The sequence below is a fragment of the Anguilla anguilla genome, chromosome 11, assembly GCF_013347855.1.
Source record: "Anguilla anguilla isolate fAngAng1 chromosome 11, fAngAng1.pri, whole genome shotgun sequence".
Lineage (NCBI taxonomy): Eukaryota > Metazoa > Chordata > Actinopteri > Anguilliformes > Anguillidae > Anguilla > Anguilla anguilla.
The window spans coordinates 20,181,652-20,204,428 of record NC_049211.1 but is presented as its reverse complement, the minus strand read 5'-3'; the positions used below and the strand labels follow the sequence as shown (position 1 = coordinate 20,204,428).

General features: G+C 42.1%; 1 protein-coding gene across 1 annotated transcript; it reads left to right on the top strand.

Annotated features, from left to right (window-relative positions):
* Positions 1–3,522: 3,522 nt before the first annotated feature.
* Positions 3,523–22,592, top strand: LOC118207331 (myosin-7-like). Its single transcript, XM_035380801.1, has 42 exons — positions 3,523–3,698; positions 4,130–4,233; positions 4,493–4,636; positions 5,337–5,493; positions 5,645–5,672; positions 6,242–6,338; positions 7,043–7,063; positions 7,385–7,477; positions 8,168–8,231; positions 8,318–8,416; positions 8,513–8,616; positions 8,711–8,849; positions 9,268–9,386; positions 9,657–9,806; positions 9,932–10,102; positions 10,495–10,674; positions 10,903–11,035; positions 11,228–11,298; positions 12,126–12,213; positions 12,375–12,492; positions 12,644–12,767; positions 13,263–13,399; positions 14,279–14,534; positions 14,660–14,902; positions 15,070–15,246; positions 15,596–15,741; positions 15,850–15,940; positions 16,134–16,523; positions 16,705–16,831; positions 17,196–17,314; positions 17,482–17,678; positions 17,918–18,267; positions 18,367–18,491; positions 18,759–18,874; positions 19,174–19,366; positions 19,663–19,866; positions 21,157–21,282; positions 21,416–21,586; positions 21,759–21,863; positions 22,027–22,122; positions 22,251–22,385; positions 22,499–22,592. The coding sequence occupies exons 1-42, from the start codon at positions 3,599–3,601 to the stop codon at positions 22,508–22,510; spliced, it is 5,820 nt and encodes a 1,939-aa protein (XP_035236692.1). The 5' UTR covers positions 3,523–3,598; the 3' UTR covers positions 22,511–22,592.
* Positions 22,593–22,777: the final 185 nt, after the last annotated feature.

Below are 22,777 nucleotides of genomic sequence, written 5' to 3'. Positions count from 1 at the left end.
CTTCCATAAGCTTAATGAGTGGCAACAGAGGGATTGTTGTGGTATTCTGCAGTCTGACTGGTTTCTAAGTTTGAAGCATTTATGAGCATGTGTGTCCATTGTTCTGGACTGTGCAGCAAGACAGAGGTATGCCTCTGTGAGCTCCAAATAGAAAGACAGCTGAAGGTGCCCACATCAGGGGTGGTTACTGAGACTAACACAATGCAGATAGGCCATTGTCTGGAATGGCTGGGACACTGGCGTCAGTATCTCTCCCAAACGAGTTGCTAAAAGACTGATTAGCTTGTGTTATTACAGCTTCTGGGGGCAGCATAGAGGGAGATTACTAAAGTTGTTGTCCTGGCAAGGAATGGCTCCGGTATTAGCCAGAATCTGTGCCTTGCATATTTGCGTCATTACAGCACAGAACTGTTGATTGATTGTCATCTGCTGAGGTCAAAATGTCTTATATGCTGTCATTGGAAGATTATAGACATATTAAAATAAAACAAATTAAATCTCAGGGGATGAATAAGCCACAAAGTATAAAAAAGATAAAGTTAACATAATAAATGCGTTGCCTTTTTCACTGGCATTAGGAAAGATTTCATTGGGAGGTATGAGCGCGGTGGTTTTTCACTATGTGCCAGTAAGCAGAACTTAGCCCTGTCTCAGTAACTAAGCCTGCTGGTATCTGCTGCATGGATATCCAAAACAACTGCACTGCTTTCGGAGATTCCAGCTCCTATTCCCAGAATCCCCATTTGTGGAATTATTTCTAGTATCTTTTGTACATTTGTGTGATAATATAACCACATCAGAGGATAAAATGCAATTATAATACATTCAAAACCCAAGCACTGATAAATTATTCTTATGTAAACACAATATTGTGTGTTGCTTTAATGATATGATGAATGAATCAACCATTGAAAATTTCAGGGAATGTAAAAGGCAAATTTAGCTTTAAAATGAAGTAGTGATTAACATTTCTCAGTACATTCATGCACTTCCTGAACAGTCCTACTTTAGTGTAACTCTTATACAAGCTCTTTATCAGGCAAACTACATTGCCTGTGAGGCAATACACAACACAGTCCCTTCCCTGAAGAGCCAGTCCAGAATGTCACTGCACTGACTCAATATCTAATCTATGTTTGAGGAGGCTCCAGTTATCAAACGCAACACTTTTGCCCAAACCCCAACCCCGCACCCCCCACCTCCCCAGAAGATAAGTCAGTCTACCAGGATAAAGTCTCTCTATGACACTTACTAAAGTTGTTTTCTGCCAAACCTCAAAATGTCTATTTTTCTACACATGTTGGCACAATATAGTCCCAGAGGGTTGAGAACTGTTTCGTAATTTGTATTTTGTATTAGGATCCTCCCCCTCTTTGGCCATGTAATATATCACAGCAAATCAAAGCTTTACAGTGAGAAATCATTTCTGCTAAAATGCACAAGTTTTTGATGATATAAGCTCAAAGAGAAACCTATATGACAGATTTGTAACCGAGTTCAGCTCTTCCAGGCAATGTGTTTGGTCTCTGTGGAGTCCACTGTTCCTCAGTGCTCCAGACTAGTGTTCTACCTCTTTAACAGTGGCGCTCACCGCGACAGCTTGTCTGCCTCCATCTGGAATGTTGGCTATTGGAGGGGAGTTGTATTCTTGTCTATTCTGGGACCCTGCAGTCCAGATACAAGGACACTTATCTCCTCTTTTGTTCTCAAGGTCAGAGCTGCACATTTAAAGAGGCCCTGACAGTAATAATGCTGCTGGTGCATGCATATACAATACTGCTGCACTGATGGCATCATGTGAATAACCTGAAGATATTAGACCTGGTCAACGAATGCTTGTCATTTCAGCATATATGGCAGAAAAACATATGCTGGGGAACATGCAGCAACTGGTTTTCACGTTACCTGCCATGTCTTCCTATGCTGTAGTGTATTCCAAATCAAATGGATGCAAACTGCAACTCCCAAATGCAGTCACCAATCGAATGGCCATTTAAAATTTCACTATGGGTTCAATTACATTCGCAGTGTTGACAATTATTTAATTACTATAGCACATAGAAGGCCATCTGCAGAATCTTTTTTCAGTTCGCTACTTGAGTGCAGGATGATTCTAACAGGTTTTTCCAATGCTGATAGTCAGACTTTGTTGGACTAAAGCCCAGCCCCCTCAGTGTCCCTTGATCTATTTTCAAACTCCAGTACTCACACCGTACAACATCACACTTAGAGATATCCTGTTCAGTATTGTTGCACCACTTGAAGCCCACTCCTATATGAAATAAAACAGACTCATATAAATGGCCAAGACTACTGGACCAAACATTTACCCCCATCTTTATGCTATGCACAACAGTCATCTACCTATCCCTAAAAGTTTTCTGAATTGTCTCTTAATATTAATAGTATACATAGTTCTATATCATAAAAGTAATAGCATTAGCCGGTCCATCCAAAAACCCTCAACAATACTATTTAATACGTACAGAGAAATCATATCTGGCTGTTTGCGTAATGTTGATTGCACCAGAGATTCTCACAATTAAATTCTAGCTCCATAGTACCTCTTTCTAGCAAATCTCTGCAAATTACATCCATCTTAATTTATATGCATCCATTCCGAGAAGAGCAACGTATGACATCACATTACTTCTGCATTTAACACGTTCTAAAATATTCCGAATTAAAGGCATTTACTAGACCTTTTTTGGGAAAGTTGGTGTACTTGTGCGTAATTTTACTGTGCACACGCACACAACACACGCCCTGCTTGTACAGTAAGAGAAGTCGATAACAGTTGCAGATTAAAATACTTGGAACATTATTGCAAAGACAATTTGCTTTTAGTTGCCGTTATCCAAGTTTAATGCAATGTCGTTATAAAAATAACCGGCATAGATAAAAATGCAGCTTGCCTTTTGTGTCAGTTCAGGCAGACGGTCACCACCAATAGGCTGTTGAGGAGGTGACACATGGGGATTGCTGACATATCTCCCTCAACCCTGACCTTGAGAGAGACAATAAAAGAGGGCATTCCAGTCCGTCGACCTAATCTTTTGTGTGCCTTCTAAGGTTAGTATGCTTCACCTGCATGAACGTCCACAATGCTCGAGCTACTAAGACTTTTTATTCCATTGATTGCTAGAATTAGAACTAAAATAGTAAAATACCTTTCAAAAAGTAGTGTGTGCGTGACCATATATCATTTTATCAAAATAAATACATTTAATTTGACCGTAATTTCTCTAATTCCAAAATTCAGAAAAAGGAAAAAAAAAAAAAAAACTACAAATGGTCAGCAGTTGTATGTATAATTTTTCTTTCGATCATGCAATGAACTTTAGATATGGATCTCTAATTTAGGTTACTTATATGTAGTTACTCGTATATAGTTACATTTTAGCTACAGTGATGTTAATATTATGACGTCGTTCAAGAAAGAATTAATGATAACCGTGAAAGTAAAAAAAAATGTAAAGGTTGAAAAGTTAACTATATGCATTATATTTTTTATTCAGGAATTTTGGAAAAAGTTCATCATTGCCAGTGCGTCGGTGCAGTTGAAAACGTCGGTGCGTAGTGCTGCGGAGCTGTCACCATGTCACACTTCAGGGATCTGAAAGAGTTCGGAGAGGCTGCCCCTTTCCTCCGCAAGACAGAGCTGGAACTCTTGGCTGCTCAGACCCTGGCGTTCGACGGTACAGAAAATGTGCCCTGACTTTTGTTGTCTTCTTATGCAGACCTTTTAGATGGAGTGCACTGTCACTTGCTATTTCCAGGCTACTTTACAAAGTCTGGGCGCCCCGATGTCGTACAGGCCGCGTGGTGAAGCAGTTAGGCTATTATGATTACTTTCTAGCTCTGGGAACTTTATATAAAAATAATAATAATTAAAAAATAAAAATAATAATAAATAAAAAAACCGTTGAACAGGACGTTTCCGAGCATCAAGATATTCCGTCAAATACGCGAATTCTGAAACCAGTTAAAATAGTTTGCGCCCAAATTCTATATAGGATCGGCAGCAGGATTCACTGAATTAGATCAGAAGCCCGAATCTAATAATGCGAAGATGCAATACGAATCTGAGCTAAGCCAGTGACGGTTTCATGTCTTGGTTGTTGTACAGGTAAGAAGAGAGTGTGGGTCCCGGATGAGAAGCAAGCTTACATCGACGTGGAAATAAAAGAAATCACAGATGGCAAAATCACTGCGGAGACAAGGGATGGAAAGGTGTGTGCTTTGTGTTTTAAGTGGCTGACATGTGCATGTCGTGCATCTAGTATGATTAATCTATCATGAACATTTGTTTGAAAATACGTATAATAAATATAAGGAATACATTCATGTTCGGTACACATTGGCCCGCATCCAGGAAAAAAAGCCACAAATAATGTATTTTACTGTCTTATCCTTTTTTGTTTACATGGATATTAATTACTCCATATGACTACTTTTCAAAAGGAAATGCTACGACTTTCTTTCCACTCAGACCCTGATTGTGAAGGAGGATGACATCCAACAGATGAACCCTCCAAAATTTGACATGATTGAGGACATGGCTATGCTCACCAACCTGAACGAGGCCTCTGTGCTGTTTAACCTGCAACGGCGTTACAGCAGCTGGATGATATATGTGAGTCAGTCCATCCCGGCTAACATCAGTACTGTAGATTTGAAGACTTATAAATAAACAAATTAAAACATTAAATAATATTTTGGAACTATTTCAGGGGGAAAAAAATTATGTTCAATATTTTAATTAAATGGTTAGATGATTAAGATAATTCTTTGAATCCCTGTTGGAAATTCCTGCTACCAGCCTAACATGGAATCTAACAGGAACCAGCTTCTGCTCCAGCTGAATACCATCTGGAATTTAATGATGGTCTATTGTCTGTACCAAGCTGGTCCACCAGCTGGACATGGTCTTGCCAGCATGGTTGTCATCTCAACTATCTTGCTTCCAGCTTGACCGTTTTCAAACCAGCTTCAAACCAGCTGGACCAACTTAAAACCAGCTGGACCCAAGCTGGAATTTCCTCCTGCAATACCATTTCAAAGTTCTGCATAAATGACAAATTCAAAAATGATCTTTTAAAATTAATTTTCAAGCAGTATTCCAGACACTGTTAAGTATAACTCTTCATCAAAATCATTGAAATACATTGAACAAATTTAAGTTTGTTCTGGATCAGGATTCAGGCATGATTCAGATTTGAAGTGAAACAAACAGTACATGTAAACAATACACTGGAACTGAAATAAGGACCACCGAGGCCAAGGCACACCCAGATTCGGTGACCTCTTGTGACAACCACTTCTTGTGCATGCAGACCTATTCCGGGCTGTTCTGTGTCACGGTGAACCCTTATAAGTGGCTGCCCATCTACACTGCTCCTTTGGTTGCTGCCTACAAAGGCAAGCGGCGCTCAGAGGCTCCTCCCCACATCTTCTCCATCGCTGACAACGCCTACAATGACATGTTGCGCAGTAAGTCCCTCCCTTTCTCTTTGTATTTCTGGAAATTTAAAACAAGGATTTTTCCAGATGAAAGACGAATGCCAGATTTGGTAATTAGCAAACCAGCTGCTGCAGATATGAATAATTCCTAATTCTTCCCCATGTTGGTGTGCCTTTACAGATCGTGAGAACCAATCAATGCTCATTACGTAAGTCCCTCCCTCATTTTTATGGAATGATTGAATCCCATACACAACCCAATCCACATTAACCCTTTGAGGAGTTGGTTTTTGGAATGTTTTCTTCTTTCTATGAGAAGTTTAGTTGGCATGCCATTGAGCGAAACAGCTCATTAATAAGATGTGCATGCGAGACACATTGTAATTTATGACATGTAGCTTTTCTCACTGCATATACTGTAATTTGCATTCTCCACTCATTGTTCTGGATGTCCCGTGCACCATTTATGGAGGAATCATAGATCAAATACATGTCTTGGGAGTGTGTGAAAAGCAACACACCAGTTTTGCTTGAAGCATTCATGTCTTTGGTCAAACATACTCAGATTTCAGGTTATAGAATTATTATTTTACTTTTTATTAAATATTTATTTAGTTTTTCATGTTTATTCCCAATTAAACATACAAAAAGGGAAATTTTTTCACACACTTTTCATCTCATTTTTTCGCTTTTCAGAATCTTTAAAGTGATGTCTTTTTGTTGTGTTAATTTTTTGTTTTGTGCATTTTCTTATTATTTTTTTGTTTACCACACCTAGCGGAGAATCCGGTGCTGGCAAAACTGTCAACACGAAACGTGTAATTCAGTATTTTGCCATTGTAGCAGCCCTGGGGGAAGCTGTCAACAAAACAGGAGTAAGGCCAAATGGTTCCCATTTGTGGGTTTTACCCCTTCATTTTTTCATCTTTTTCATTTTTATGTATTTTTCAAAGAGCTTGTCTAATTTTGTCTTTTTCATGTTCATTTAATATTTCAACACCTTTGGGATTTTGTTTTGCATTAAAAGTGCAAGACTAGACCAATGTCCAATTATTTGGAACCCTGTTTTGCGGCCTTGTTTCCTGCATTTTTGAGCCCCCTTTTTCTACCCATGTTTCTCTCCTTGTCCTCTTCCCAGTTTTTTGAAAACATGTTTTGCCTTTAACATTTGGAGCCACCTCTTTTTGTTTTTCATCCCAGTCTTGTATCCATCTTTCACCCTGAAAGAAAACCTTCTTTTCCATGCTCAATCATTTTTATGTCAAGCAGCGTGCATAAGACTTAAAAGGTTGATAGAGGTATGTTACCAAAAGAGTCATTAATGCTCCTGAACTAACAAAACGGTTTCAAATGAGGATTTATCAATTTAAGGGAGCTGAATACTTTTGGTAAATTTTGATATTTTCAGTTGAATTCTTATGTCAGGAATTATAGTGCATGTGTATTGCTTTCCCACTAATCATTGGGTGGTAACAAGTGAAGTCAGTATATAAGATTGCAGTATAAAAGGTCATTATAAACGGTTTAATCATTTCTACGGTGTGAGTATTTGACATGGTGTGTTAACTTTTTTCTGCAGGGACCTACCACTAAAACAGGGGTAGGTACAAGTGCTGCACATTTTTTATTTTTGTACAACCAAATGATATATGGATAAAAAAAGTATTTTTATCCCATTTTTAATGCACAACCATATTTGAAGGCCAATCACATTGCTCCAAAATTCTATTTTAATTCAGGAAACTGTAGTCTACCTTGTGTGTCCACATAAGTATGGGTCACCAGCTATCACTTTTTACATTGTAGTCCACCAGTGGAGTTGCATAGTTGTTGAGCAAGAGGGCCATATGACACTATTCAGATGCACTGTCAGTTCACCATTCAGTTCTGTAAATTCTCCTCTAATATTTTACTGTGCTAGGGAACCCTTGAAGACCAGATAATTGAGGCTAACCCAGCTATGGAGGCTTTCGGCAATGCCAAAACACTGAGGAACGACAACTCCTCCCGATTTGTGAGTGTCAGACAAGCTCAGACATCCTTAAAGGGTAATGGTAAATGACAGCTTCATATATAAATGCTTTACAGAGGGATATGAGACCAAAAGTAAACCTTATAAATGTTGCTACCCTACCACTTCTTTCAATCTTCACTCTGTAGTCATTTCAAACTTCACTGTGTAGTCATTTTACTGGAGGATTACAGTTCATGAACAGCTGGTACAATGAGGTCCTCTTTTGCACTGGGACTGATGATTCAGTGTTGTACCACAGGTCACATAACTGCAATAAAAGCCAGAGTTTTAGCCGGGCAGGCCACCTGAGAGTTCACATATCCTCATTTCTGTTCTCTACTGTTTACAGAACTCTCAAAGGCCTTTTATTAAATCAAAGACATTACAGACATATCACTATGTAAATACAATGCATGCACTCTATGATGGCTCACAGTCAAAATTATATAAAAAAAGAGTGACCAAATAAGAATCATGAATCATTAACCAGTACACCATTATTATTGGCGTTATTGGCATTATTATTAGCATTATATGTGCTATACGTGCATATAATCTTAGAAGGTTTGACCTTTAAAAGTTTGTTTTGTTAATGTGTAAGCATGAGAGCTACGTAGTTTTATATTGCTGGCAAACATAATTATAGCTTAACCCTCTCGGTGTCTGCTCATTCTCTGCCTCTCTCCGCAGGGCAAGTTTATCAGGATCCATTTTGGACCCACGGGCAAAGTGGCTTCTGCTGACATCGACATCTGTGTGTAGCTCATCAACCCATATTACAATTTATTAACATTTTTAAAAGGCTTTATACATAAGACAGTAATTAATTTCCCCTTTTAGATCTTCTAGAAAAATCCAGAGTGATCTTTCAGCAACCTGGGGAAAGAAGCTACCACATCTATTATCAGATCATGTCCCAGAAGAAGCCAGAGCTTATAGGTATGGGGTCTGAATGTTATCAGATACTCGCCAGTTCATCAAGTATTTTTTTTCCCTTAAAAATTACAAAAATGTCCTTTCTCATTAATGCCATAGACATGCTGCTGGTCTCATCAAATCCTTACGACTTCCACTTGTGCTCCCAGGGAGTGACCACAGTGGACAACATGGACGACGGGCAGGAACTTTTAGCCACAGACGTAAGAGTCAGATCCTCTCCCCTAACCTTAGGAACACTGCACACGCTCAGTCCAGACCCGTAATCTGACCTTGCCCTGGCGTTCTTTATTCAAGCATGCCATGGACACCCTGGGCTTCAGTGCAGAGGAAAAGTACGGCTGCTATAAAATAGTCGGTGGCATCATGCACTTTGGAAACATGAAGTTCAAGCAGAGGCAGCGTGAGGAGCAGGCGGAGACTGACGGCACAGAGAGTAAGCCCCCCACCCCTCCCCCCTCCCAAAATTCATACACCATCTGCTAGAGCTGCAGCTGTCCAACCAGAATATATCAGATCTGGGTCAAATAATTATTTGACATACTTCAACCAGATAGACACCAGTGAAAGTCCTGCGGGTTACTGAACATTTTAAAAGGAACACATGCATTTTCCTGATTTTCAAAACAAAATTTCATATGGTTGTACCCTTTGTAGCTCTTTATTAGAATGTTTACTTAAATTCTCAGGGTTGAAGTGCAGGTTTTTTTCTAAATACATTTTACTTGCATTTTAAGAGATATAGTATCTCAAATGATTATCTGACCTGAAGAACGCATCACCCTCTCACTTCCTGTAGGTAAATGTTTGGTCTGCCTGTAACAGATGATGGCTGTGGTGTGTTGATCCTACAGGTGCTGACAAAGCTTCCTACTTGATGGGGATCAGTTCAGCGGACCTGATTAAGGGGCTCCTGCACCCCCGTGTCAAGGTGGGAAATGAGTACATTGTCAAGGGACAGACCGTGGCGCAGGTGAGCTCACTTTTTCCAATGTTGAAAATAAGCCTGTCCCCTCCTTCCAAATGGTGCTGACAGTGTCTGATATGTATTTGGGTATCACTGCTGGATTTGACACTTTTTTGAGGCGTAAAATGTGAGTAATACATTGTTAGTGTTAAAGCAGCTTAATTGTCAGGTGTCCTTTAAAACACCACTCTGTAGACGTGACATAGCAATTTTCTGAAACCATGAGAGTGAGAAATACGTGACCTGTGTGCTCATGTCTGTATGTTCCTGGTGCAGGTGAACTATGCTGTGGGTGCTCTGGCCAAAGCCACATATGACCGCATGTTCATTTGGCTAGTGGGCCGCATTAACAGGACGCTGTACACTGCTCTGCCGCGCCAGTACTTCATCGGAGTCCTGGACATTGCAGGGTTCGAGATTTTCGAAGTGAGTTTTCCACAGAGCAATTTTAGAAGTTTCATAATCGTTGGCTATTATTTTGCTTTTGCATCACTCCCAGCATTATTTCAGAATTGAGTTTGATTCTCTTCTCGCTCCCCTTTTAATTCCAGTTCAACAACTTTGAGCAGCTGTGTATCAACTTCACCAATGAAAAACTGCAGCAGTTTTTCAACCACCACATGTTCATCCTGGAACAAGAGGAGTACAGGCGAGAGGGCATTGAATGGACTTTCATTGACTTTGGCCTGGACTTGCAGGCCTGCATCGACCTTATTGAGAAGGTGTGTAGGGGCAGGGGGTGGTCATGTGGTTGATGGCAGCTATCTGTGAGAGAAGGATATTCTTTTACCAATTCACTGGTTGGGTAAAATTTATGCAAGTTAAGCAGTGCAGTAAATTAGAAATTGAACAATGATTTGTATCAGACTTAAATCAAATAAAGGAGTATTTAAGTATTGGTATTTAGAAAGAGTTTACATTACAAAATATTAAATACAAAATATTCTTGTAAAATACAATAAAGTACTTAAAATCTATCAAATACATATTTGACCCAGGTCTGCTTTCCATACCATAGTTTAATTTTAAAACAAGAAATTAAAAGGATGCTGAAAAGGAGAACAATGTGCTTAGCATGTGACACACAGGCGTGTGTGTTTGCTTATCACTGCAGCCGATGGGAATACTGTCTATTATGGAGGAAGAATGTATGTTTCCCAAGGCAACCGACAGCAGCTTCAAGGCAAAGCTTTATGACAATCACCACGGGAAGTCAGCCATCTTCCAAAAGCCTCGGCCTGACAAGAAGCGCAAGTTCGAGGCCCACTTTGAGCTGGTGCACTATGCTGGTGTGGTGAGTGAGTGTGTACTAGCAGAGAGGGGGCTCAAGAGAAACAGGAACTGGGTGGCTCTGACCAAAATCTATATATGATACAACTTTGGACAGTATAGCAACCTGGAATCAACTATTTTTATTATGCCTATATGAAAATTCAGAAAGGATATTTGTATTCAAGAATATTATGTGTTATTTACGGTTTCAGACACATGTTCATACTTTATTGTCTTATTTTCCCCCCAGGTACCATATAACATCTGTGGCTGGCTAGACAAAAATAAAGACCCTCTTAATGAGACAGTGGTGGGCTGTTTCCAGAAGTCAGCTAACAAGCTGTTGGCCTCCCTGTTTGAGAACTATGTCAGTGCTGACACAGGTACTTAACAGTGTATGTTGGTGAACCATGTCAATGACAGCTGTCAGTGTCCTGTTAGGCAAGGCACATTCTCCACCTCCATCTCTGCTCCAATCAGAGAAGACACATGGCCCCTACAGTTAATTTAACTCACCTGAAATGAAGGCCTCGTGAATGGGAGATGAGCTGAGCTGTTGGTAATTATTTTTGCAGAGCCCAAGCCAGGAACCAAGGAGAAGAGGAGAAAAGCAGCATCCTTCCAGACTGTGTCTCAGCTGCACAAGGTGAGATTTTTCTTTTGCTGCAAGATAAAGAGAGACAATATTTAAGTTATAAAAAACAAACGCTAGCATTATATGGGTAATACTATTTATTCTCATTCTATATAACCATACTGCCTCAGATTTCTTACTGTTCCAGCTCAAAATAGGAAGTTAAACATTTATTAAAGCACAATATTTATTTTTATTTGCATAGTTTACAAAGACAAAAAAACAAAGACAGAATTTGAGGAATATGCACTCAACCTAGTTGACCTTATATTAACTGAAAAGCACGGGAGTCTTCAGCTCATCAAACTGCTTTTTCACTGATTTGCCTCGTCCTTCCCCTGCTGGTTATATTTACGTCTCTCTGTAACTGTGAAACTGGCACATTTGGTCTATGGCAGTGAGCTGCAGAGCTCAGAATGTACAGAGCAATTAAGAGTTTGTGGGGGGCATTTTTGCACGTGTGAACCGTGGGTCCTGTTCCTGAGGAGGAGGCAGTTAAGACTTGCAGTGATGTTTAGAGAACTTGACACATGAACATCACTTTAAGTCTGTGCTAGCTCCACACTCCATAGCTTCACCCAACCTCAAGGATCCCCAGGTAGGTCATGCTGGCTGCTACTGGGAAGCACAGGAGAATCAATGAGGAGAAAGAGGACATTCTCAATCTCAGGTTGCCTTTCCTCAGAGCAACTAATTAAAAATAATTTTTTGAAAACACCAGGGGGTATTAGTCATTGAAAGAGCATCCACACAGTGCTTGCTCAGTGATTCTCAGACAGGACCTTGCCTGTGTTAGCCGCTCCCACGGTTTTGTCTCACATCTGATGCTATGTCCGTAGGAAAATCTGAACAAGCTGATGACAAACCTGCGCAGTACCCAGCCCCACTTTGTGCGCTGCATCATTCCAAATGAGGCCAAGACTCCAGGTACAACATGACCACCATAGTGTCCTCCAGTATGACCCAAATACATGCAGTTTAACACCTGACTCTGATCATTATAATGGCTCGTACTCTTGGGTAGTCTTGACCTCCTCTTGGTTGCCTATATATCTGAGCACCTTTCATTCACCCACCCCCCTCTGCAGGGACTATGGACCCTTTCCTGGTGCTACACCAGCTGCGCTGTAACGGTGTGCTGGAGGGAATTCGCATCTGCAGAAAGGGCTTTCCCAACCGTATCCTCTATGCAGACTTAAAAAAGCGGTGAGCTACGCCTTTTTTAATGATCACAAACATCCACACACACTCACTCTCTCTTTCTCTCTCAACAAATATTCAGTAATGTGGGTTTTCTCTAGTCTTGAAAGTCTTTAAGCTCTTTAGACCAGATTTTAATTAAAAACATTTGCTGCAGCTACCGACTTCTGAATCCCCATGCCATTCCGGATGATAAGTTTGTGGACAGCAGGAAAGCAGCAGAGAAGCTTCTGGGCTCCCTGGATATTGATCACGGCCAGTACAAGTTTGGGCATACCAAGGTGTGCATGGCTGTCACTGCATGCTGTTTCCTCACACAAGCATCAGATAAGACATAGGACAGCAGTTAATAAATTTCAGAAATGGAGTTCACAGTATACTTTCAGAGAACTGCCAACCCCCGTCTCGTTGCTCTCTAGCAACTCCTCTGATCAATCGGCCACCTACAATCTGCCCACACAATCTGTGCACAGTAGGAGGGGCTGCTTACAGTTTGCAGAGTGGAAAATATATGACCCACCTGAATTAACTGAGAATGTTGCTATAATGGGATGGACCTACAGTTGAGATTGGCCATTCCAAATTAGAGACAGGAATAATTAGAAGATAAAAAGAACACCATCAGTGTGCTTGTTGAAATAGAAACAAAGAAACAAGACTCCTAGCCTTTAATATGAACTATGGATGATGTGCATAGAACAAGTCATGTGGATTGAGGTGTTCATCTGAGAGAAACACTGAAGGTGTGCTCGTATTTTTCTGGACTGGGCCGCCAGGTCTTCTTTAAGGCTGGGCTGCTGGGCCATCTGGAGGAGATGCGAGATGAGCGACTGGCGAAGATCGTCACCATGTTGCAGGCCATTTGCCGTGGAAAGATCATGAGGACGGAACGCCAGACGCTGCTGGAGAGAAAGTAAGATGAACGTTCTTAGCGGCCGAGTTGAATCTATCCGAGCGAACATAAATAGAGCTGCAACAGCACCTCTCTTTTCCAGATTGAGGAGAAATTTATGAGGCCCATAATTATGGCTCAGTTGAAGAAAAAAATTCTGCGTACCAAAACTTATTGTAGCAACCGGGTCTGTTAGAAGTTGTGGCATGTGACATATGTTCGGGGACTGCGAGGGCCTTGTGTGTGGCGTGTGTGAGGCGTGTGCCTGCACACGTGGCATGCGCACATGCGTGTGGTCCCTCTGGAAATAGCCAATTTTAAACTGAATACAAACAGAGTCCACTGAGGCAGGTGGTGACATGTGTCTCTTAAGAGGACTGACAGCAGCTGTTCAGACCCTCTTAAAAATAACTCCTAAATCCCACAGGCCCCTTTGTCCACAGAGGCCATAACTTGAAGTGACCACGTAGATGGAATTTCTGCATGGGTGACAAGGGATTAAATCCTCCTATTTCACAGAGGGCTTTAGTTTTAAATAACAAACCGCCTTTACCTCACCTCTGTCAAGCCTTGAGCTCAGAGGTACTTCAGGGATCTGGTTCGATTCATTCCAGTATGCTAGCTGTCAGAAAGAAAACACTAATATGACACCTGATACATTGAAATGTCCCAAGCCAAATTTGGTGAATGAGATACAGTTCTAATTTAGAACAATAGTGGGAGGTAATTGGGAAACATGCTTCACAAACACCAAGAGGGAATCATTAATCAAATGAAGAAATTTATTCATCCCTTGGCATCCTTTCTATATGGTTGAGTTTCTTAGTTGAGCTTCCATTGCACTCTGCACTCCATCCATCCACCTCTCCATGCACTAATGAAACCTTACCCGCCATGCAGGGAGGCCCTCATGGTGATCCAATGGAACATCCGTGCCTTCAATGCAGTAAAGAACTGGCCCTGGATGAGGCTCTTCTTCAAGATCAAGCCTCTCCTGAAGAGTGCTGCCACTGAAAAGGAGCTGGCTAGCCTGAGGGAGGAGTTCCTCAAGCTGAAGGAGGCCCTGGAAAGGTCTGAGACCAAACGCAAGGACCTGGAAGAGAAGCAGGTCACCCTGACTCAAGAAAAGAATGACCTCTCTCTACAGCTCCAGGCCGTGAGTGTCTAAGGACAATATGATGAGCAAAGAGCTCTAGAGATGAAAGGATGAGGTTAAAGATGACAGATTGTGGTCATGTCCCAACTAAATGTTTTTGCTGCATGCTCTCTTTGTGTCTCCAGGAACAGGACAATTTGGCAGATGCAGAGGACCGCTGCGACCTGTTGATCAAGACTAAGATCCAACTGGAGGCTAAGATGAAGGAAATGACAGAGCAACTTGAGGACGAGGAGGAGGTAAATGCCAGTATCGTCGCCAAGAAACGCAAGCTGGAGGATGAGTGCGCTGAGCTGAAGAAGGACATTGATGACCTTGAGATCACCCTGGCCAAGGTGGAGAAAGATAAACATTCCATTGAGAATAAGGTAAGGATGGCTGCCAAGTAGCATTTAGTGTGCATTATTATGCTTATGAAGATGATGAGATTATTATTATTAACACAGACCATGGGCAGGTGCATGGCAGCTGTGGATGTGCTATATAGGTATCACAAGCCTGTGTTGACCTCCCTCTGAACTATGCCCCTTACCAGGTGAAGAACATGATCGAAGAGATGGCAGCTCTGGATGAGTCCATTCTGAAGCTGACCAAAGAGAAGAAGGCCCTTCAGGAGGTGCACCAGCAGACCCTGGATGACCTGCAGGCCGAAGAGGACAAAGTCAACATGCTGACCAAGGCGAAGGCCAAGCTGGAACAGCAAGTGGATGATGTGAGTTCAAGCCAGCACAAGCTCCTGTTACGCATACCACGCAATCAGTGCCTAAGGACCTATTTTCCACCGTAAATAGGAAATACCTTTATACACATCTACAGATTTAATGGTCCAAATCAAGTGACTGAAAACTCTACAATTACTGTACAATACATCTTTAAATTTCAGTATTATTTAAGAGTACAATGTACATATTATGTATAGTACATAACTATATCTTCACAATGGCAATAATAAAAAGAGTACACTATTGTATACTAAATCTAATTATTCCAGAGTAAGCCGCATCCATCATGGTATTTCAATGTATCTGCACCTCCCTCCACTGTCTATCCCCCCACCATAGCTGGAGGGTTCTTTGGAGCAGGAGAAGAAGGTGCGTATGGACCTGGAGCGAGCCAAACGCAAGCTGGAAGGGGATCTCAAGATCTCCCATGAGTCTGTCATGGACCTGGAGAATGACAAGCAGCAGCTTGAGGAGAAGCTAAAAAAGTGAGAAGTGTGGTGTGAATAACACTGCTGGAACTTTTCCATCCTATAACATTCATGTTGCTATATTCCCTCCTGTCCTTATCATACTGGTACTCTACTTGTGATTAGGAAAGACTTTGAAGTGAATCAGGTGAACTCCCAAATGGAAGATGAACAAGCATTGGGGATTCAGCTACATAAGAAAATTAAGGAATTACAGGTATGAAATAACTGTTCTTTTCTACTACTTAGTAACAGAATTGATTTAGATTATGTACAGCGGCCTTCAAAATGACTACAAGAAGTGTGCCAATTCTATAGAATCCACTTCACTGTGTTTTTGTATTCATCCATACAAAATTGAGGCAGATGAGAAAAAATGCACTCATAGCACTAAGTGGCTGTTCTGCCAGGCACGTATAGAAGAGCTGGAGGAAGAACTGGAGGCGGAGCGGGCATGCCGGGCAAAGGCAGAGAAGCAGCTGTGTGACATCACGAGGGAGCTGGAGGAGCTGACCGAGCGCCTCGAAGATGCGGGTGGGGCCACCTCCCTCCAGATCGAGATGAACAAGAAGAGGGAGGCGGACTTCCTGAAGCTGCGGCGGGACCTGGAGGAGGCCATGTTCCACCATGAGGCCACAGCTGCTGTCCTGAGGAAGAAGCATGCTGACAGCGTTGCCGAGCTGGGAGAGCAGATTGACAACCTGCAGAGGGTCAAGCAGAAGCTGGAGAAGGAGAAGTGTGAGGCCAAAATGGAGGCAGATGATCTGGCTTCCAACCTGGAGCACATCTCTAAGGGCAAGGTAAGAATGGGAACCTGTGGATGGCTGGTTTAAGCACAAATACTGCATCCATCCTTTAATGCCACTCTTTAGTCTATGTGACTATCTTGATGCTGGATAAAAATGCATATAGATACCAAATGCATATTTTATGTCTGAGTATTGCATGCTCACATCTGGAATCCTTAACCTCCTTCCTTAGGCTACAGTTGAGAAGATGTGCAGGGCATATGAGGATCAACTGAGCGAGAGCAGGGCTAAAGTAGAGGAGCTCCAGAAACATCTCAATGATGCCACCTCACAGCGAGCCCGGGCCCAGAGTGAGAGTGGCAAGTATCTGGGGCTGTAGTATGGCATGGATGGATGGAATGTTCATTATAATCACTGTGGTCTGAAAGTGATACCAACTGGGCTCATATTCCAAAAGCGGAGTAGGAGTGCATATTTTACCGAGGATCCCTTGGTACATATTCTACTCGAACCCATTACAAGCTGAAGGCTAACCTGATGCTAGATCAGCACTCTGAGATGCTTTATGATTATGGACCCCTGTTCAATTACCTGCTTGCAATGAACTTAAGCTATTTTTGTTAGGAAAGAAATTCACTTGCTGGGAGACAATACTTCAGGTACATGTATCTATAATCTCATCATGTCATTTTTCATAGACATTATTGCTCTCTCCATTTTCAGCTGAACTGAGCAGGAGGCTAGAAGAACGTGAGACCCTGGTGACTCAGCTCCAACGCACCAAGAATTCATTTTGCCAGAATGCAGAGGAGCTCAAGAAGCAGCTGGAAGAGGAGAACAAGGTGATTTTGTAAACCTTCATCCAAAATTTGAAAATGCCTATATCTGCCTGAATATAAAGTTGTAATACTTGCTTTGGTGCTCAGGTTTGAAGAGTGCAGAATATCTTAGGATGATAAGGCTCAGTTTTGTGTCCAGTATTACAAATGACACATTTTTTGGATTGCAGGCAAAGAATGCCCTAGCCCATGCCCTGCAGTCCTCCAGACATGACTGTGACCTGCTGAGGGAGCAGTATGAGGAGGAGCAGGAAGCCAAGTCAGAGCTCCAGCGTGCCCTGTCCAAGGCCAACGCAGAAGTGTCCCAGTGGAGGGCCAAGTATGAGACCGATGCCATCCAGAGGACTGAGGAGCTGGAAGAGGCAAAGTAAGCTGGCACACGTCTGCTTCTTTTCACTTTTCTGTCCTTCACAGAATACACTGAAAAGGTTGAGTGAAATGACCCAGCTGAAAGACCTTGAGCTTGTTTGTCGATCCTGGATTAAAAAATAATTCATGTAATATTTTCATTTAAACATTTAACAGAGCAATATGTATGCCCTAAACTCTAGAGGGTGAGAGACATAGCAGATAGATATAAAATAAGAAAGATTAATGCATAAACAGGAAGAAGTTGGCGACACGTCTGCAGGGTGCAGAGGAAGCTGTAGAGGCCTCGAATGCCAAGTGTTCCTCACTGGAGAAGAGCAAGTATCGGCTGCAGACTGAGATCGAGGACCTGCTGGCGGACTTGGAGCGGTCAAACGCTGCCGCTGCTGCCCTGGACAAGCGGCAGCGGAACTTTGACAAGGTGCTGTCTGAATGGAAGCAGAAATATGAGGGGACCCAGTCAGAGCTAGAGTCCTCACAGAAAGAGTCACGCAGCCTGAGCACAGAGCTCTTCAAGCTGAAGAATGCCTACGAGGAGACACTCGACCACCTGGAGACTGCCAAACGGGAGAACAAGAACCTCCAGGGTATGACTAACTCGCTGTGAATTGACAGTTTCGCAATTACAGTCCATACTTAACAACCTTCTTTTCACTTTCCATCTAAAATGTCTTGTCTTTCTCCAGAGGAGATTGCTGATCTGTTAGATCAGGTCAGCGAAGGCAGGAAGACTGTCCATGAGCTTGAGAAGTTGAAGAAGGCCCTGGATGCAGAGAAAAGTGAGATCCAGGCTGCTCTGGAGGAGGTTGAGGTATAGTACACCACTGTAGTATCTCTATCCAGACATAAATTAAAGTGACTATTGGAATTGATAAAAATGTATTCAAATCCTGACAGATCAGTGTGGTGAATTATAGAGGGTTCAGACTTATGTGTCCTAACATAGAGTAGCTGACAGCTGCTGAACTGTGGTAGTGTTATCCATTGCAATGAAATGGTGTAATTCCTATTTAGAGGTAAATGGTATCATAAAAGTATTAAGGATTAAATGTGACACTGTACACCTGTAATCTCTCAGGGCACACTGGAGCATGAGGAAAGCAAGACCCTACGTGTCCACCTTGAGCTCACCCAGATCAAGGCTGAGGTCGACAGGAAGACAGCAGAGAAGGACGAGGAAATCAATAACCTCTGGTAGATTTGCACTTGTTTGCTTTATAATAAATAAACTAAAGGATTACTATTATTATTATGTAGCTAGTTTGAGAGTGCTTTAGACTTTAGATAAACACCTTCGTAAATTCAAACCACACAAATCATTTTCAGTGACACTTACTTTGGCTAGTTATATCAATTAATACAAATATTTTGCATCCCTCCTTTTGCTTGATTGTTTTTCGACAGTCGTTGACCAGAAGGAATGAATGTGAAGTATGCAGTGAACTAATTACCTGTGTTTCAAGTGTGCTCTCCACTTTGTTTCCCTTCGCCAGCCGGAACCATCAGCGCATCGTGGAATCCATGCAGACCACCCTGGATGCAGAAGCAAAGTCCCGCAATGAGGCCATAAGGCTGAAGAAGAAGATGGAGGGTGACATGAACGAGATGGAGATCCAGCTGAACCATGCCAACCGCCACGCTGTTGAATCCCAGAAGCTGGTGCGGCACCTGCAGGCTCAGATCAAGGTCTGTTTCTCAGGGAGGTTTTGTTTGACTGGCCATTTTAAAAATGTATTTAGCTAAAGGATTACTGTTTCCTCTTGGTAGTGTCCAAAACCCATGCCTGTCTGGATACTGCAGCATTTAGATCACTTTTGGAGAATGTATTTATGCCCATAGGAAATTTTTGCTGATTTGTTAGCATCACAGGGCATCAACAATCACTTTCACAGAAAAGCACACACGGAATGAAATGCAGAGCGAACCAACTTACAAGGATGTCATTGGAGGTTCTGAGCATGCTCTCTCTGATGCATCTTCAGGAACTGCACATAGAGCTGGATGAGACAGTGCACCAGAACGAGGAGCTCAAGGAGCAGACTGCGGTCACAGATAGGCGGAACACCTTGCTCTCATCAGAGGTAGAGGAGCTGCGTAGTGTGCTGGAGCAGACAGATCGTGGCCGCAAGCTGGCAGAGCACGAGCTGCTGGAGTCCACAGAGAGGGTCAACTTGTTGCATTCCCAGGTGGGTGGGAACCACAGCAAACCTTGATGCATTGGATTAAAGAGACGTAAACAACACAACTCAATACTGAAATGCTGTCCACACACTGGAACAGATGAGACACAGAGCAAACTATCAAAAATACTTTATCAGCTAAGGTGCACATAGTGCTGATGTTAATGACTATTGAAAAAATCTCAAGGCAAACATTTCAGCAACCAGATTTCATTAGTACCATCATTAGTGGACATCCAAGGTACTTTAAACCAGTAAAATTCAGGTAAGTACATTAATTGTTTCATAAAAGGTCATTGGTAAAGAGAAATATCAATAAATCAATCAAGTTAATCACAATATATAAATAGGCAAAATCATGTAGAGAACAGAACAGAGCAAGAGGAGTATGGCCATCAATACACAGAACCAAATAATTCACAGATCATTTGGTTCTGTGATCCAAGCAATTAGTTCATTTAGGTAAAAAGACCTAGCTGATAAAGCAAGACTGATAACTGCAATGTAAAAGCTAGTATACAATCTTAAAATGCACAGTAATACATCTCTTATATTCAATAGTAATATAAATAACTGTCAAACATAATATTTTATCCAAACAGTTAAAGAATGCAGCTGAACCACTGATATTTAGAAATTAATTCATCCCATCTGAAAAGACCATTTGTATTTCTAAAGTCAATTTGATTTCCTTTAGAATCATTTCTTGCCTCTATCAATCAATCCCCACTTCGCACAATACATACACATCCAAACAATGTGGAAGAATTAATTTAACACCAAAGAAATACAAATCAAACACACTGTTCGGCCAAGTCAAATGAGGGAACACAGACAACATCTCATCCCACCAGCAGACAGCACACAGGAGGTTAGAAAACAAATGAAGGCACAGTACAGTACTACTGACATACACAAGGCACAAGACATGGCCTTGTTGAGTCTGTGAACACAAAATAAAACCGTAAACTGATTTATGGTTACACAAATGTAGACAGTGAGTGGTGCCCATTTTTCACAGAAGTACAATAAAACCCAGTTAAGCAATCCGTCTGGAGAACAGATTTTGAGCTTTTATTGCGAACATATACTGTAATGTTTTGGTTTAACGCTGAAGACACTGTGTCATAACATTAGTCTGTTTGCAATAAAAGCTTAAGATCTGTGTGCTCGACTAATTCCTTATCTCAGTTTACAGTCCTGTTTCTGAGAAGCGCCGGATCAGCAGTTATATGATGGATGCACAGTAATCTCCTTCCTGAGTACCGTAATACCCTCTTGTCTGTTGCTCTCCAGAACACAGGGCTGATAAATCAGAAGAAGAAGCTTGAACACGATCTTTCAATATTGGCCAGTGAGGTGGAAGAAGCTTTTCAGGAGTGCCGCAATGCTGAGGAGAAGGCCAAGAGGGCCATCACTGATGTGAGTGACACTGCTTTCTCCATCTTTGTCCCACCGGGCTTTGCAATGCACACAACTCTGTGGTATATGAGATTATTGTAAGATAAATGAGCAGTTAAAAGGGAACTTACTTGAAATTTCTCACGCTGTGCAGGCAGCTATGATGGCAGAGGAGCTTAAGAAAGAGCAGGACACCAGCACCCACCTCGAGCGCATGAAGAAGAATATGGATCAGACGATCAAGGACCTGCAGATGCGTCTGGATGAGGCTGAGCAGATTGCTCTCAAAGGAGGAAAGAAGCAGATACAGCAACTGGAGAACCGGGTGAGGACAATAGCACCATACTGGCGGAGATCATTTTCTGCTCTTTCCATTTCTCAGAGAATGACGCAAAGCATGTCAGTGCAGACCGACTTGCATCCGGTACTCTAAACCTGGTTCAAAGCCTTAATTTTGGTGGGAGAATTATTACATGACTGAATGCTTTGACCCTCAGGTGAGAGAGCTGGAGAATGAGCTGGAATGTGAGCAGAAGACCACCAATGAGCTACAGAAGGGAGTGCGCAAGTACGAGCGGCGTATCAAAGAGCTCACCTATCAGGTACAGCTCCTTTCTCCTGCAGAGCACCCTTAGGCGTCTCGCCTCACTGTACAACGGTTACACCAAATCAAGCTTGTAGCTCTCTGATGCATCTGCAACCTTTAACTTAAAAAAAAAAAAAAAGTGGTCCAAGTGTAAGCTCTTTCTTCTCTCGGCCTTGCAGACAGAAGAGGACCGGAAGAACCTGTTACGCTTGCAGGAGCTCATTAACAAGCTGCAGGCCAAGGTGAAGAGTTACAAGAGGCAGGCTGAGGAAGCAGTAAGTTGCAGTCATAAATAAATAAATTTTAGGTCATACATTTTATACATTTGACAAGTCTATTAAAAGGAAAGCTAGTATCCCTGCCAGCTGCTGAGCATTCCTCCCCCTCTTTTTCTCTTTACCAGGAGGAGCACGTAAACTCCAACCAGACCAAGAACAGGAAGCTCCAGCACGAGCTTGACGCCGCTGAGGAACGCGCTGACATGGCAGAGACGCAGGTCAATAAGCTCCGCGTTCGTACCCGGGACCAGGGGGTGAAGGTGAGTCCTGACATAACATTCCCCACAAAGAGAGATTATTATTGTCATGGAGCTTTTTTAAAACCTCACAGTAGGATGTCATTTCAGTGCAACTTGCATTTCCACTATTTCAGCTTGCAGAATGAATGAGAAGAGACTCTGGGGGCCCACACCACAGATGATGCGATCACCTTGGACAGTAGATGCAATAAAGAAAATTGAACACAATTCTTTATTCATGCCCTGTACAGTACCGACTTTGCAAATCTACAGTTGAGATTAAGGGGGCCAAATTCATTTTAACACAACTCATTGACCAAATATGCTTGTTTACTTGTTGCTATTTTAACATTAATGTTAATTCAGTTCCTTTGCAGAAAAGCTTGTGGGTGCAGTGGTTGTGGTACTGGACC